The sequence below is a fragment of the Procambarus clarkii genome, chromosome 1 (assembly GCF_040958095.1).
Source record: "Procambarus clarkii isolate CNS0578487 chromosome 1, FALCON_Pclarkii_2.0, whole genome shotgun sequence".
In the NCBI taxonomy this organism is placed as follows: Eukaryota; Metazoa; Arthropoda; class Malacostraca; order Decapoda; family Cambaridae; genus Procambarus; species Procambarus clarkii.
In genome coordinates this window covers 47171787-47185763 of record NC_091150.1, presented here as the reverse complement: position 1 = coordinate 47185763, position 13977 = coordinate 47171787, and the positions used below count along the sequence as shown (strand labels likewise).

The window sequence follows — 13977 nt, the reverse complement described above, 5'->3', positions numbered from 1 at the left end:
TTTCCCGGGAGGCGGTCGTCACTTGCTCCCCAACTCAAAGACGAGGCAACTGACTGCAACCTGCGACCCAAGGCAACATTCCCGAGAAAGGCTAGGAACATTAACGAGGTACCGTGCAGCCAGAACCCTGTTCAACCTCCAAAAGCCCTGTGCTCAAATGTCAGCCCAGGACATATTACCAAAAACAGCAGCCAAAGCCGCAAATTTACGAACGTTGTGGGCACGGGGATAGACCGCAGGCTAGCTAAACCGAATAATCAATAATGGGCTATGATGGATATAATGGGCAAAAATAATGGGCTCCCTTCCTTAGTCCCTTCCCCGGCTTTTTCTTGTGAGGCTGGGGCTTTGGGGGGATGGCTCGGCCCCGGGGCCTGCTGTGGAGCTTCCCGGGGCTGGGGAGGGGCTGACTTGGGGGGCCTCGGGCCCCGTTGAACTCCACCGGGATTTTCCCCCCTCTGAGCGGGGCTTGAGGTTACGAGGAGAGGGTTTTTTTTCTTTTCCCCCTCCGCGTACAAGCTGTTGGGCGTCGGCCCCTCCCCAGGTTCAGTTCCTTGTCCCTTCGGGTCTGTTTGTTCCATCCTATCAATGGGTACTCTTCTCTGTTTTCTCACCTTTCTTCTCTGGAACAGGACTTCTCTGTCTTGCCGGAGTCATATTCCCCTCATATCGGGGTTCTGCGTGACCTTTGGTCCCGGGTGCAACTGTGCCTTTATGATCCTTCGTGATTTTGTGCTCGCTTCTGTAGGATCTTTAAGGTTCGGGAAGATCTTTGATTCTTCCCGTATTATTGGAACGTCTGTTGTCTTCCGGTGAGGCTTACCTCCAGTCCTTTCTAGGACTCGTTGGTCCACTTCCATGCTTCTTCTTGGTTTTCGGTACTGTCTCGTTCTTTTATAATTCTATCTTCTCCCCATGCTATCTCGGCACTGCTCATATTCCTTACATGCTCCTAGTTGGCGCCCTTCCTGCTGGGCAGGTTGTGCGGTTCGGACCTCATGCGTCCTACGCATGCGCCGTGGGAGTTTGTTTTGTTACGGACAGTGTACACAAGTGTTGGTGTTCCACGTCTTTTTTTCTAGAGTGCTTTGCTTCTCTCGCTCCTCTTATCTCTCCAGTCTAGGCCCTGTAGATGCTGGGGGTGTTCTTGATTACCGATATGAGGAAGACGCCTAGTTTTTCTCAGCATACGGGTGTGAGGCGCCGCATTCGCCTCTACCCTTCTCTTCCCCTGCATGTGCGCCTCTGGCCTTCTTCCGCTAGCGGTGCTCCAGGAATATTCTCAGCTCCGATGTGTCGTGTCATGTTCGTACATACTCTCTGCAGGTGAGTTTGTGTGGTCGGGCGTTCTCTTCAGCCAGGCGCTGGTTTGTAGTTTTGGATGAGTGTTGGGGTTGGTTGTGGCGTTTTGTTTGGCCCATTGCGTGCTTCTTCCTGTGGCCTTCCTTGTTCGTCTGTGTTCTTTGTTACTCGGTGAGACACGGCCCCGTCTTTCGTGGTCTTATCTTGGACACTCATTCCTTGACCGCCATGCAGTGCCTGGCTGAGCCCTTCCATATACATTGGCTTCTGTACTCACCTATTTGTACTCACCTTTTTGTGCTTGCAGGGGTTGAGCTTTGGCTCTTTGGTCCTGCCTCTCAACTGTCAATCACCTAGTATTCAGGTTCCTTCCTGTGATTTGTGTGTAGTGGGTCATGTCCCTTTCGTTCCCGATTGTTGCCTATCTTCTTCGTTCCTCATCTTCCTTCTATGCTCTTGTCCCTAGCTGCTGGTGCTTGGGCTGTTTTTCTGATCTTTTTCTTCCGTCTTTTTCGTTTTTTCCTCATTCTCTCCTTCACATTGTTGTAATTACCTAAGTGTAATTACCTAAGTGTAGTTACAGGATGAGAGCTACGCTCATGGTGTCCCGTTTTCCCAGCAGTCTTTGTCATATAACGCTTTGAAACTACTGACTGTCTTGGCCTCCACCATCTTCTCCCCTAACTTGTTCCAACCGTCTACCACTCTGTTTGCGAAAGTGAATTTTCTTATATTTCTTCGGCATCTGTGTTTAGCTAGTTTATATCTATGACCTCTTGTTCTTAAAGTTCCAGGTCTCAGGAAATCTTCCCTATCGATTTTATCAATTCCTGTTACTATTTTGTATGTAGTGATCATATCACCTCTTTTTCTTCTGTCTTTAGTTTAGGCATATTTAATGCCTCTAACCTCTCCTCGTAGCTCTTGCCCTTCAGTTCTGGGAGCCACTTAGTAGCATGTCTTTGCACCTTTTCCAGTTTGTTGATGTGCTTCTTAAGATATGGGCACCACACAACTGCTGCATATTCTAGCTTTGGCCTAACAAAAGTTGTGAACAATTTTTTTAGTATATCGCCATTCATGTATTTAAAAGCAATTCTGAAGTTAGAAAGTGTGGCATAGGCTCCTCGCATAATATTCTTTATGTGGTCCTCGGGTGATAGTTTTCTATCTAGAACCACCCCTAGATCTCTTTCTTTATCAGAATTCTTTAAAGATTTCTCACATAATATATAGGTTTGGCTCTTTGTTTGGTTTGTGTTTGTGTGTTTTAGTATGTGCTTCGTGGCTCTCCTAATGCTAGTTTGGTCTTTGTCCATGCTCAGGTTCCTGCTTTTCTACCGCCCCTGTGTTTGGTTCTGGTCCTGAGTTTTCATCTTCCCCCTTGTTTGGCGCTTTCAGCTTTTATGTTGCCCTGTATGCAGGTGAATGTGGCTTCCGTTCTTTCCCTCCTGCCCCTGCAGTTTCTTTTCGTTGAGCCGGGAGGTGTTAGGTTTCCGGCCCTAGCTCCGGCCTTTTTCTGTGTTCTTTTTTGGGTGATGCATTTTTGTTTTAGTGCTGTTCACGTCCTGGTTTGTTCTCATATCTTCCTCGGTATTGTGTGTTTTGCTCTGCCTTGCTGGGGCTGTATTCGCTGCTCCTGTGGGTTGTTGTGTCCCTGCTTTTTGCTTTGCGTTCGTTCTTAGTTTTTCATCGCAATTTTGTCCTTGTTGTTTGCGGCATCTGTGTTTTGGCGTTTTCTGCTGGCAGCTTCTAGTTGTCATCCATTGTCGGACTTTTTGGTCCTTCGGGGGTTCCGGGGGGTTTCTCCCAGACGGGGCGTTTCTCCCGGACGGGGCGTTTCTGCTCACCCGGGTTGGTTTTTTCCCGGCTTGCCGGGTTTGGGTTCCGGGTTTTCTGACTTGCCCTGCTAGTTGGCATTTTCATGATCTCTCGGTGTACCTTCTCAAGAGTCTCGCTTCTGAGCCACAGTATTAACAATATCCTGGCGAGCTCGTTAGCATTGGGAAGTTTTCTGCACGACAGACATTCCATCTGGTTCCATTTCGTTCCTTGCCGGCTTCTGTATTCGGCTCTGCTTGCTTGGTGTTCGCACCCGAGGTTTTCCTGCTAATACGCCTCTTCCTATGCTCGATCGGTCCATGGCGGGGCTGGTTCGGTTCTGCCTCGTGTCTCTCACCATATGTTTATGATCAGGTGGCTTCGTTGATGGTGTCACACCTGTGTGCTTCATCTCGGCGGCGGTGTGGGGTTTTTGGCGGTCCTTCCTTTTTCTTTTTGAGGTTTGCTGCATTTTGTGGCGTGGTCTTATCCTTCTCTTGTGGAGGTTCAGGGCTGTCATCTTGCCACATACTGTCGCCTTGTCTCGTGTGGCGCTGGCGGAGTCACTTCTGGTTGCTTCGGTTCTGGTGTTACCTCTGCACTAACTCACAAGCTGTCTCTGGCGTGATTCACCTCCAGTCTGCTCTTGTGCCGCTTGAGCTGTCCTGGTTCTTGGATTGGGTGCTCTCTTCTCATCTCCTCAGTTTGTTGTGGCCCCTTCAGTTCTGGATTGTATTCTGAGGCTCTTTTCTTATTAACGTTGGCCTCTGGGGGGTCGGGTCGGGGTGCTTCATGCCCTCCTCTGGTGTCTGGGTTTCGGCTCTTTTGGTTCTTCTGATAAGTTTGTTCGCTTGCAGCCGTCTCCTTATTTTCTGGCGAAGACTGGCTTGGCTGCTTTCCGGAGAGGTCCTTGGGTTGTTGATGCTTGGTAGGTCTTGCCGGGGGTGCATCGTGTGTTGTTTTCGGTTGCAGCAATTCGTCATTCTTTGCGTGCCATGGCTGCCATGACCGAGGTCACAGTTTGGGTTGTTCCAGTTTCCTTCTTCCCTGTTCCAGGGTGCGGTTCTCTCAGATCGTCCATGGGCTGGTTTGATCCTGCCAGCCTGCTCTCTCTTACCTTGCCCAAGTCGTTCATAGGTTGGCTATGCGTTCCTGGGCCTTGTCGGGCCTGTGTGGCCTTGGGTTGGCAGTTGCAGGTTTTTGTCTCCACTTCGCATTGGGGAGTGAGCAACTTCCGCCTCCCGGGTTAGGTCCCTCTTGTTTTCGTCTTTGGGTAGGTAGCTCCAGGGAGCCGACGGGGCTTTCCCCAGAAAACCGGCATTAAATGTAATGAAACTCCGTTTTCTGGGTGAGTCTCGTAATTTCCCCGGCAACCCTCCCTCCCTCCAGTTGGCATTTTTTTCGCGTGTTTTTGACATCCAGCCTCTGAACTGAGGTGTGGATGGCCGGCGCGGGGGTCTGGGGCTCTCTCTTCCCCCTCCTGGAGAAGGGGGGGGGGGGGGAGCTGCGCGGACGGCGGTGCGGCTACGTATGACATCATACCAAGTTGCTCGTTTCTGTTTAGGAAGTTCTATCCACTTGTTTGGCTTTTTGTAGACATTTTCACCAGAATAGGGGTTTGTTTTGGGATGCCTATCTTTCTGGACTCCTAACCCAGTCGATGGCAGACATAAAATGCTTCCAACCACATGGGGGTTTCTATAGGCTATTGCTCCTCGTGCCTCTGTGAGGGGGCCAGGTTCTGGCTCATGGTCCCCGGTAGGCCCACAGAACTCCATACACATGACTAATGCCAAAGTCTGACATTAGCATATCAGCCTGGATAGCCTCCAGGACTCACCCAGAAAAGAGTATTTCATTACATTCAACGCCGTTTTATTATCGTATATGATGCATATTTGTGTCCTTTACAATATGTTTCCAGTAGAACGTTCGTAATGATCCATGGAACTGTGATACATGCGGGACCAAAGAGCCAAAGCTCAACCCCCGCAAGCACAATTAGGTGAGTACATGTATCAGTAATGTGTCCACAATAAATGTTTATTGTCGCAATATTACTTGTTAAAAATTCACTAAAATTACAATATGTACAGTTTCACACACTATTTACACAGTAACACACTGTATTACACACTACTTTGGAAGTGGGTAATAATCAGCAAAGTAGTCCATGGTACACAGCGCGACTTTGCTCTCGTTGCACCAGGTACAGATAGATTTTCGCTTCCTGTTTCTTCGTTATGTGTGCTTGCAAATAACGCACTCATGTACACCCTTGGCTTTAGTACTTGTAGGTGGTATGTAGCCAAGCTTGAAAAGCATGAGGTAGTATTGAAAAATTATAGGAAAGTTCAATTTGTAAGGTAGTCTTGAAAAGATCAATTTGTAAGGTTCAATTTGAAATTTCAATTTGATAAGATTGCTTTGTAAGGTCCCACACTGGAAGAGATCCAGCCAACCTCGAAGAGTGTCAGTTAACCTCGAAGAGTGTCAGTAAATCTGGAAGAGATTCAGGCATTCTGGAAGAGGTTCACCTATTCTTTAAAATATCTATGGAAAACACCACCATGGAAGCAACTAACACTGTTCATCTATGCTACTTGTATCAGATGCATCATCACTGAACGCAGAAAACAATTCATCAATGTATCATCTATATAAATTGGAGATGGCATAGGTGGGCAAGGGTGGCGCTCAAAGCTACAACTGGTTACGCTTGCTGTATCATCCTCATAGGTGCTGTTATCACTTGCATCCGACCTTTGTGTTAGGTCCTTATTGTGCCTAGCTTCACCAATATCATGACCCTTATGTTCTTCAAACAACAAGGTCTGAATTTCACCGACAAAGTTCAATCTCTCAACACCGCGTCGGACAGGAGTTTGGGAGCCAGAGGTGCGTGCGCCACCCATGATTGCTCACTCAGTACTATCCCAGCCAGCAGCCCTAGTGCATTCTGGGAATTTTTTCTAAGATAGCTGCCTCTCACTGGAGGTCCTAAGAGTTCATTTCGTACACAACCGCAGACACATTTTGAATGGTACAAAAAAATCAAAGAGTTTTCTCTGTTGGCGCAGTTTCCAACTGACCAAGTTTTCTCGGTTGTCGCAGTTCAGTGGTTAACAAATTTGACTAGAAAGACTTGATGTTAGGCAAGGAAGTAAGATGTATGTCAAGTTTTGTGAAATACTGTAACCACGCAATTATCCGGGATTCGAACATCAGGAAAATGCCCTTATACTGTATGGCCAAAATCGTGACCGAATAAAGTTATCTCAACATCCGGCCAATATGGCCATGGGAGCCGGATAAAAGCTGGTTTAGCCGAATAAAAAATCAGAGCCGGTTAACTTGCTGCCGGTGTTACACTATCCGGACAGTCAGCCAGATAATCGTTGAATTGTCTGGATATGAAAGCCATGGGGCGGGCCGTACTGTATTAATCCCGCCTGCCTGTGGCTCGAGACGCATGGTGGAGGAGGGGGTAGGGTGGGTGGGTCGTGTCGGGAGGGTGGGAGGGAAGCGTCGGGAGGGACCACCTGGGTACAGGAATTACCATTAATTTTAGAACAATTAATCATAGCCAAAAACAAATGAAATAAGTACTAGTAATTATGTAGGACTCAGCGAGTAACAGTCAACCATATAAAATCTAGTCCAAGCACAGTTAAAAGCTCCTTGCACCACTGCTTTTCCTTATTCTCATATCAGATATAGACAAAAATACAAGTCACAGCTTCGTATCATCCTTTGCAGATGACACAAAAATCAGTATGAAAATTATCTCGGCTGAAGACATTGAAAAACTTCAAGCTGATATTAATAAAGGTTTTGACTGGGCATCAGAAAATAACATGATGTTTAACAGTGATAAATTTCAGGTAATATACACATGGAAGATACTGGAGGGCCAAGTACCAAATCTACTCGGTAAAATAACATACTGGAGTGAACGATGTGGAAGAAAATGCAGAATAAAATCAGTGAAGAGCAGGGGTGCCATAGGGGTTCAATCAGAGAACACTGTATAAACATCAGAGATCCACGGTTGTTTATCACCCTCCCAGCGAGCATAAGAAATATTGCCGGAACAACCGTGAACATCTTCAAGAGGAAACTAGATTGTTTCATGCAAGGAGTACTGGACCAACCGGGCTGTGGTGGGTATGTGGGCCTGCTGGCCGCTGCAAGCAATAGCCTGGTGGACCAAACTCTCACAAGTCTAGCCTGGCCTCGGGCCGGGCTTGGGGAGTAGAAGAACTCCCAGAACCCCATCAACCAGGTATCAACCAGGTATATAAGTTTCCTAAAAACAATGGGCACAGGCTGAAGTTTCCTTAAAAAATATTGAGTTTTTTCCTCCTGGCGATCTACGTAACGTGCTATAGCTGCCCCAAGTGGATCCGTCCAACACTCGTCAACCCATGTGCTCCCGTCCCCTCGTGTTATACCACAGTGCTTTGCCATAAGTGAAATATTTTTTTAAATAACTTTCTTATTTTCATAGTAACTTTGAACATTTTTGGCCAAGACTATGTCTGGTAGCAGCATCAATTGTTCTGGAGGTGTTAAGAGGAAGAAGGTTGTCCTAACAATTAAAGACAAGTTACTGTTATACACCTCAACCAGTGCGGCGTCACAGTGCTGCGTCATTAGTGAAATATTTGTTTTACACAAGTTTTTTATTTTCATAGTAACTTTAAATATTTTTGGCCAAAACTATGGTAGCAGCATCAATCATTCTGGATGTTTTAACACTATTTCTCTCTTTGGACATCGATCCCGTCCATTTTTTTCTCCTGAGTGCGCACTTTGGACAGGACTCGCGTCCACTACAAAAATATTTATATAAAATTCATTTTTTATCCAATCGACTTCAGGATAGTTTCAAATTAAGTGCCTTTAGAATGCGTACAATTTGATGCCAAAATGAAAGATGTAACATGAAACTTGATGTCCGAACACTTATATGATTATATATAGGTTTTTGATGAAAATTTTAAAATATTTATTAAAATTGTATTTATTGTGCTATTATGTTGGGACTAGTTTTAAAATGTGCACCTTTACGTCGTGAACAATTTGATACCAAAATGAAAGATGTAAAACAAAAATTTATGTCAGAACACTGGAAAGATATAAATAATTATGATGATGAGCTTCCAGAATTAAAATATTTGTTAAAATTCCAGTTATTGCTCTATTATTATGGGACTAGTTTTAAAATATGCGCCATTTTATTGCAAACAATTTGATACCAAAATGAAAGACGTAACACGAAAATTGATGTTATCAAACTGAACGAGTATACACATTAGGTTGCAGTGTACAAATTGGCACTTGTTAACGGGTAACTTTAGGCTTTCATGCGGGGAGGCACGCCAGGCTTTTGTACATTATATTCATATACACCTGTAGGGAATTCATTTGTGAACACAATGATACCAAAACGAGCGACGTAGCACAAGAATTAAAGTGAGAAAACTGAAACGAGTATAAACATTTTACTGATTTTGTGTGCTCACAGGTAACTTTCCGACTTTAGGCTTTGCTGTTGGGAGTCTCGCCAGGCTTTTGGATATTATATGCATATACATCTGCAGGGAATTTAATTGCGGACACAATGATACCAAAACGAACGACGTAGCATGAGAATTAAGGTGAGAAAACTGAAGTGAGTATACACATTTAGGCGTCGCCGCACGCTCGCCCGCACCATTGGCCCCCATGATGTCAAAGTCTGCGGCGCTCTCGTGGGGAGAGTGATAGTGTTAAGAGGAAGAAGGTTGTCCTAACAATTAAAGACAAGTTACGTGTTATACACCTCAACTTGTGAGGCGTCACAGGCAAGCGACATGCCTTCAACAAGGGAGGTGCCACAGGCAAGCCAAGCGTCTTCAACAAGTGAGGCGCAAGCAAGCGCCTTCAACAAGTGAGGTGCAAGCAAGCGCCTTCAACAAGTGAGGCGCAAGCAAGCGCCTTCAACAAGTGAGGCGCAAGCAAGCGCCTTCAACAAGTGAGGCGCAAGTAAGCGCCTTCAGCAAGTGAGGTGCAAGCAAGCGCCTTCAACAAGTGAGGTGCAAGCAAGCGCCTTCAACCAGTGAGGCTTCAGCAGCTGGTAGTCAAAACTAACTTTCCTTAATGAACTGTACAGTAATTTTAAGTGTTAATTTTAGTGTTGTGTTAGTATAGGTTATGTAAATTGTTAAGAATTCTTAACTTCAAGATGTGTGGGTGGCATCAATAAAGAAGACCTGGTTGATACCTGGTTGATGGGGTTCTGGGAGTTCTTCTACTCCCCAAGCCCAGCCCGAGGCCAGGCTCGACTTGTGAGAATCTGTTGAGCCCCAACCGAACACCAACAAGGAAAGTTGAGGTTTCTAGTTGAATATTTAATAATTATATGTGGTAAGGCAATTCAAATTATGTTGTTTGTAGTATAAAAATAGTTGGAAATGGTCACTTTTGGACTCGTAGGTGAAAAAGTACCATTATCCGGAACACGTGATAATCCGGCTGGGGGTCCTTCCCATATAGTCCGGATGATCGAGTGGAGACAGTACCTGTATGTGATAAAAAGGCACTAAAAATTTATACCAAAACAGATACAGAACTTGGAAACAGGATTGGTTCAACAGAAATTGTTAGAGGGCCTCAGACCAAAATACACAAAAATGGAATCAATATGGGAAGAGTACAAACTTTCAAATATATCAGCGAGACAACGAAGTAAGAAACAACTACACAGCAGTGAGATGAATGGCATAAAGAAATACTGAAAAAGGGATAGCAGACAAATGTAAAACAGAACCAGGCCTATTCTATAAATTCATTAAAAGCAAATTGCAGGTAAAGGACAATAATCAGAGGTTAAAAATAGGAAACTTTCACAGAAAATGAAAAGAAAATGTGTGAAACATTAAATGAACAGTTCCAGTGTGTTTGTGCAAAAGTGTGTTGGAGTTCTTTTCTTACCTGGAAAGCTAACAAGCCTTGCAACAGATTATAGTATAACAATAGATTTAATTAACTTAGTTTTAATAAAAGAATGGATAGATACACATGTTACATGCCTACTTTCATTCCAGCTTCATGTATGATTGGTTGAAGTCAGAAGGTCCGATGTCAATCAATGATGTTCGTCTGAGAGAGCAAGTTTCGGAAAACTTCCCATCGGAGGCAAGCTCTTACGTCAACCAGTGTGGAGGAATTAAGGAGTTTCTTATGCAGTCTATTAAATTTGCCATGATTGATGATGTTATCTGTGTTGGAGATCATGTAGTCCAAGCACAAGAGATGATTTGTAAAGAAATCAAGGACCGAATGACTAACTCAAGATATCTTACTAGATATAGGTAAGTGCATAGTTTATATTATATTAGGATTGATGGCATGTTCTCACTTGGAGGCTCCACATTTTTGACGAGCTGACTGTATTTAATTTTTTCATTCTTTTAGTATTCCAAAGACTATAGAATTCCAAAGACATAATTTAGTATTCCAAAGACTATAGAAAGAACACACAAACATATATCAGAAAATTGTGTCCAGATAGCTACAGGAGAAGGTAATAGAGTGAAAACACAAGTGCTATGATCCTTAGTCATTGTACTGATAAATGGAGCCTTAGGGCTGGATACCTTACACTTCAGTAGTCACTGATTTTATGGCACACCCAGAGTAGTGTAGTTTTCCTGGGGAGAGCCCCTACAGCTTCCCGGAGCTATCCATGACTGATATGAATACCCTAACTATTTTGCATCAGTCGATGTGGGTGGCCTACCAGGGACCACGAGCCAGAACCTGGCCTCCTCACAGAGGCACGAGGGAGGGGGGGGGAGCTGCGCAGACATGCGGCACGGCTCATGTGACGTCATGCTTGTTTGTGCTCGTTTTTCTTTTGAGGAGTTCTGTCCATTCGTTTGATGATTTTCATTGTTAACCAGAATAGGAGTTTGTTTTGTGGCGCTTACCTTTCTGGGTGCCTGTCCCAGTCGATGGCAGATATAGAATGCTCCAAATCACATGTGCATTTCTATGGGCCATTGCTCCTCGTGCCTCTGTGAGGGTGCCAGGTTCTGGCTCATTGTCCCCGTTAGGCCTAGAACTCCACCCACATCGACTGATGCAAAATAGTTAGGGTATCCATATCAGCCATGGATACCTCCAAGAAGTCTCCGGGACTCACCCAGAAAATGGCGTTTCATTACATTCAGCACTGGTTTTTATCGGCTCATTTTCTACCTACTCTGAAGTAAGCTATTTATCAGTTTGGCTTTCCTTGTTTATGTTTAATGTTTTAAGAATCTAATGATATGAAACACACTGGTCACTTTCTAATTGTATTAACAAGAAGGTACAGGAAAACAAATACTGTACCATACACAGTTTTTCTAATAATGGATAGTATAAGAAATATAAAAATAAAATATTAGGTTGAGTATACTGTAAAGAAATCCCCCTTTTGTGGGAAACGGGGGAAGGGTGTGGATTTCCCTAGGCTCAATTTTGTTTAATTGTCAAATGTACTAAAAATGTAATGACAGTAACTGTTATTTAGAATGTCTTTAAAATTTGATTAAATCCTTTAATTCATATTATATGAATTATCAGAATGCTATTTCTTCATTTACATAGTGATGGCCGAAAAGCAAAGAAGTTTACGCATCTCCTGGAAGATAACAAAAGCACTTGTTCATCTACCTCTTCAGTTTCTCAGTTAGCAGGATCAGGGGTGTCATATGCATCAAGAGGTACTTCAGACTCTACTTTCTCTGCCTCCAAGACGTCTAATGATAAAACAAACAAGACCATTAACAAAGCCTCAGTGAGAACATCACCAGCAAGTTTAGAGGAGTTAGAGGAATGTAAGGTAAGATTGACCGTTGGAATGCAGCCAAAATTATTTTAGTATCCTTGGCACCCATTTGATGTAACATTATTAGTTTCTAACTTTTGGTTTGTTTTCATCATCACCATCACCAAGTACACCATTATCACTATCATCATTGTTGTCATCGCTATAATCACTACCACTGTGGAAAAGTTTTAGTTCAAAGGATACTTATTTACTGCAAGGTCACTCGCTGCGCTAGTATCCACATTGACTTGACCTCACTGATGACGAAGTCCTACAAATAACTTTATTGATTAACCCCCAAGCTGCTAAGGGCTATTTAGCCTTTGTCACCCATAGGCGCATTAACCCGTAGACCGTGCAAAACACATATATAGACGATGGGAGTAAGTTTACCGAAACCGCACAATACATGTACATTGGGGCCTCGAGTTACTATGGTAATCCGTTTCAGAGACGTATCGTAAGTTGAAATGTCGTAAGTCGAAATGTTTTTCCTTAAGAAATAAAGGGAACTGAATTAATCCGTTCTGACTCCCAAAAAAATTAACTTCAAAAGTAAATTTTATACCTAATTCATCCAAATGTTCACTTCAAAAGTATGTACAAGTTATTACTTAACTTTATTGATGACTCCTGTTGGTGTATGGAAGATGGTGAGGAGAGGTGTTACTGTTTGGAAGGGGAGTCCCCTCTCCTACGAGGAGGAGTCTCCTTCAACTACCAAATACTTCCTCCAAATACCAACTTACTGGTTTGTTATGGTGAACAAAACATGCAGATATTTATATATAACCTGTGTATATAGTGTAATAACAGCAAAACTATTTGTTTATTGTTTTATGAACATAATAATTGAATCACTAATATGCACATTATAATTTTGAGTTCAGTACAGTGATGGTTCACACATTTTATTATATAAATATATCACAATACACACTTGAATAATATTACTGCAAAAAAACTAAGAAAAAATCTGAGACATTGAAATAATTAGGTAATATTATCTTTGTGGCAAAATCCATCTGACAGCTGGGGCAGAGCAGACCTCGTCTGGCGCCTACTCTGTCAATGCCTCTTTTCTGGGGGGAACCCCTTCGGCTTCCTCGGAGCTATCCAGGCTGATATTATGCTAATGTCAGACTTTGGCATCAGTCATGTGTATGGAGTTCTGTGGGTCTACCAGGGACCACGAGCCAGAACCTGGCCACCCTCAGAGAGGCATGGGGAGCAATGCCCTGTAGAATTCCCTGTGTGGTTGGAAGCATTCTATGTCTGCCATCAACTGGGTCAGGCACCCGGAAAGATAAGCATCCCAAAACAAACCCCTATTCTGGTGAAAATTGCTACAAAAAGCCTAACAAGTGGGTAGAACTTCCCAAACAGAAACAAGCAAACGAGCATGACGTCACACATCGCCACGCTGTTGTTTTCGCAGCTCCTCAGGGGGAGGGGAAGCCCCAGACCCCCACGCTGGCTATCCACACCTCCCCAGGGGGAGGGGGAGCCCGAGTCCCCCACGCTGGCTATCCACACCTCAGTTCTGAGGCTGATGCTAGTGGCAGAGGTCGTTTGCTCTGGCTTCAGTGATTGTTCCAGCACTGTGCCTTGTGTGGTGGTGGCTGTCTTCCAGGGGTGCGCTAGTTAGGAGTTATTCTTCAATACTCGGGCTACATGTGCCTTGGGTTCTCTTCCCTAGGTATTCACCTAATTGTATTCACCTAGTTGTGTTTGCAGGGGTTGAGCTTTGCTCTTTCGGCCCGCCTCTCAACTGTCAATCAACTGTTTTTACTAACTACTTTTTTTTACCCCCCTCCCAGGAAGCAGCCCGTGACAGCTGACTAACTCCCAGGTACCTATTTACTGCTAGGTAACAGGGGCATTCAGGGTGAAAGAAATTTTCAGAAAGAAAGAAAGAAAGAAAAGCACCGCCTCTTTCAGCAGATCGGTCCAGCCCAGTACGAGGCTGGTTCGGTCTTCTCCTCGAGTCT

General features: G+C 44.3%; 1 protein-coding gene across 2 annotated transcripts in view; it reads left to right on the top strand.

Annotated features, from left to right (window-relative positions):
- The window catches only part of LOC123773290 (E3 ubiquitin-protein ligase TTC3), a 241840-nt gene that overhangs the window by 120104 nt on the left and 107759 nt on the right, over positions 1–13977 (top strand). For both annotated transcript variants that reach the window (XM_045766935.2, XM_069307431.1), the window contains exons 24-25: positions 10215–10481; positions 11764–11998. In XM_045766935.2, the coding sequence (XP_045622891.1) occupies positions 10215–10481; positions 11764–11998 (502 nt within the window). The remainder of the gene's footprint in view (positions 1–10214; positions 10482–11763; positions 11999–13977) is intronic.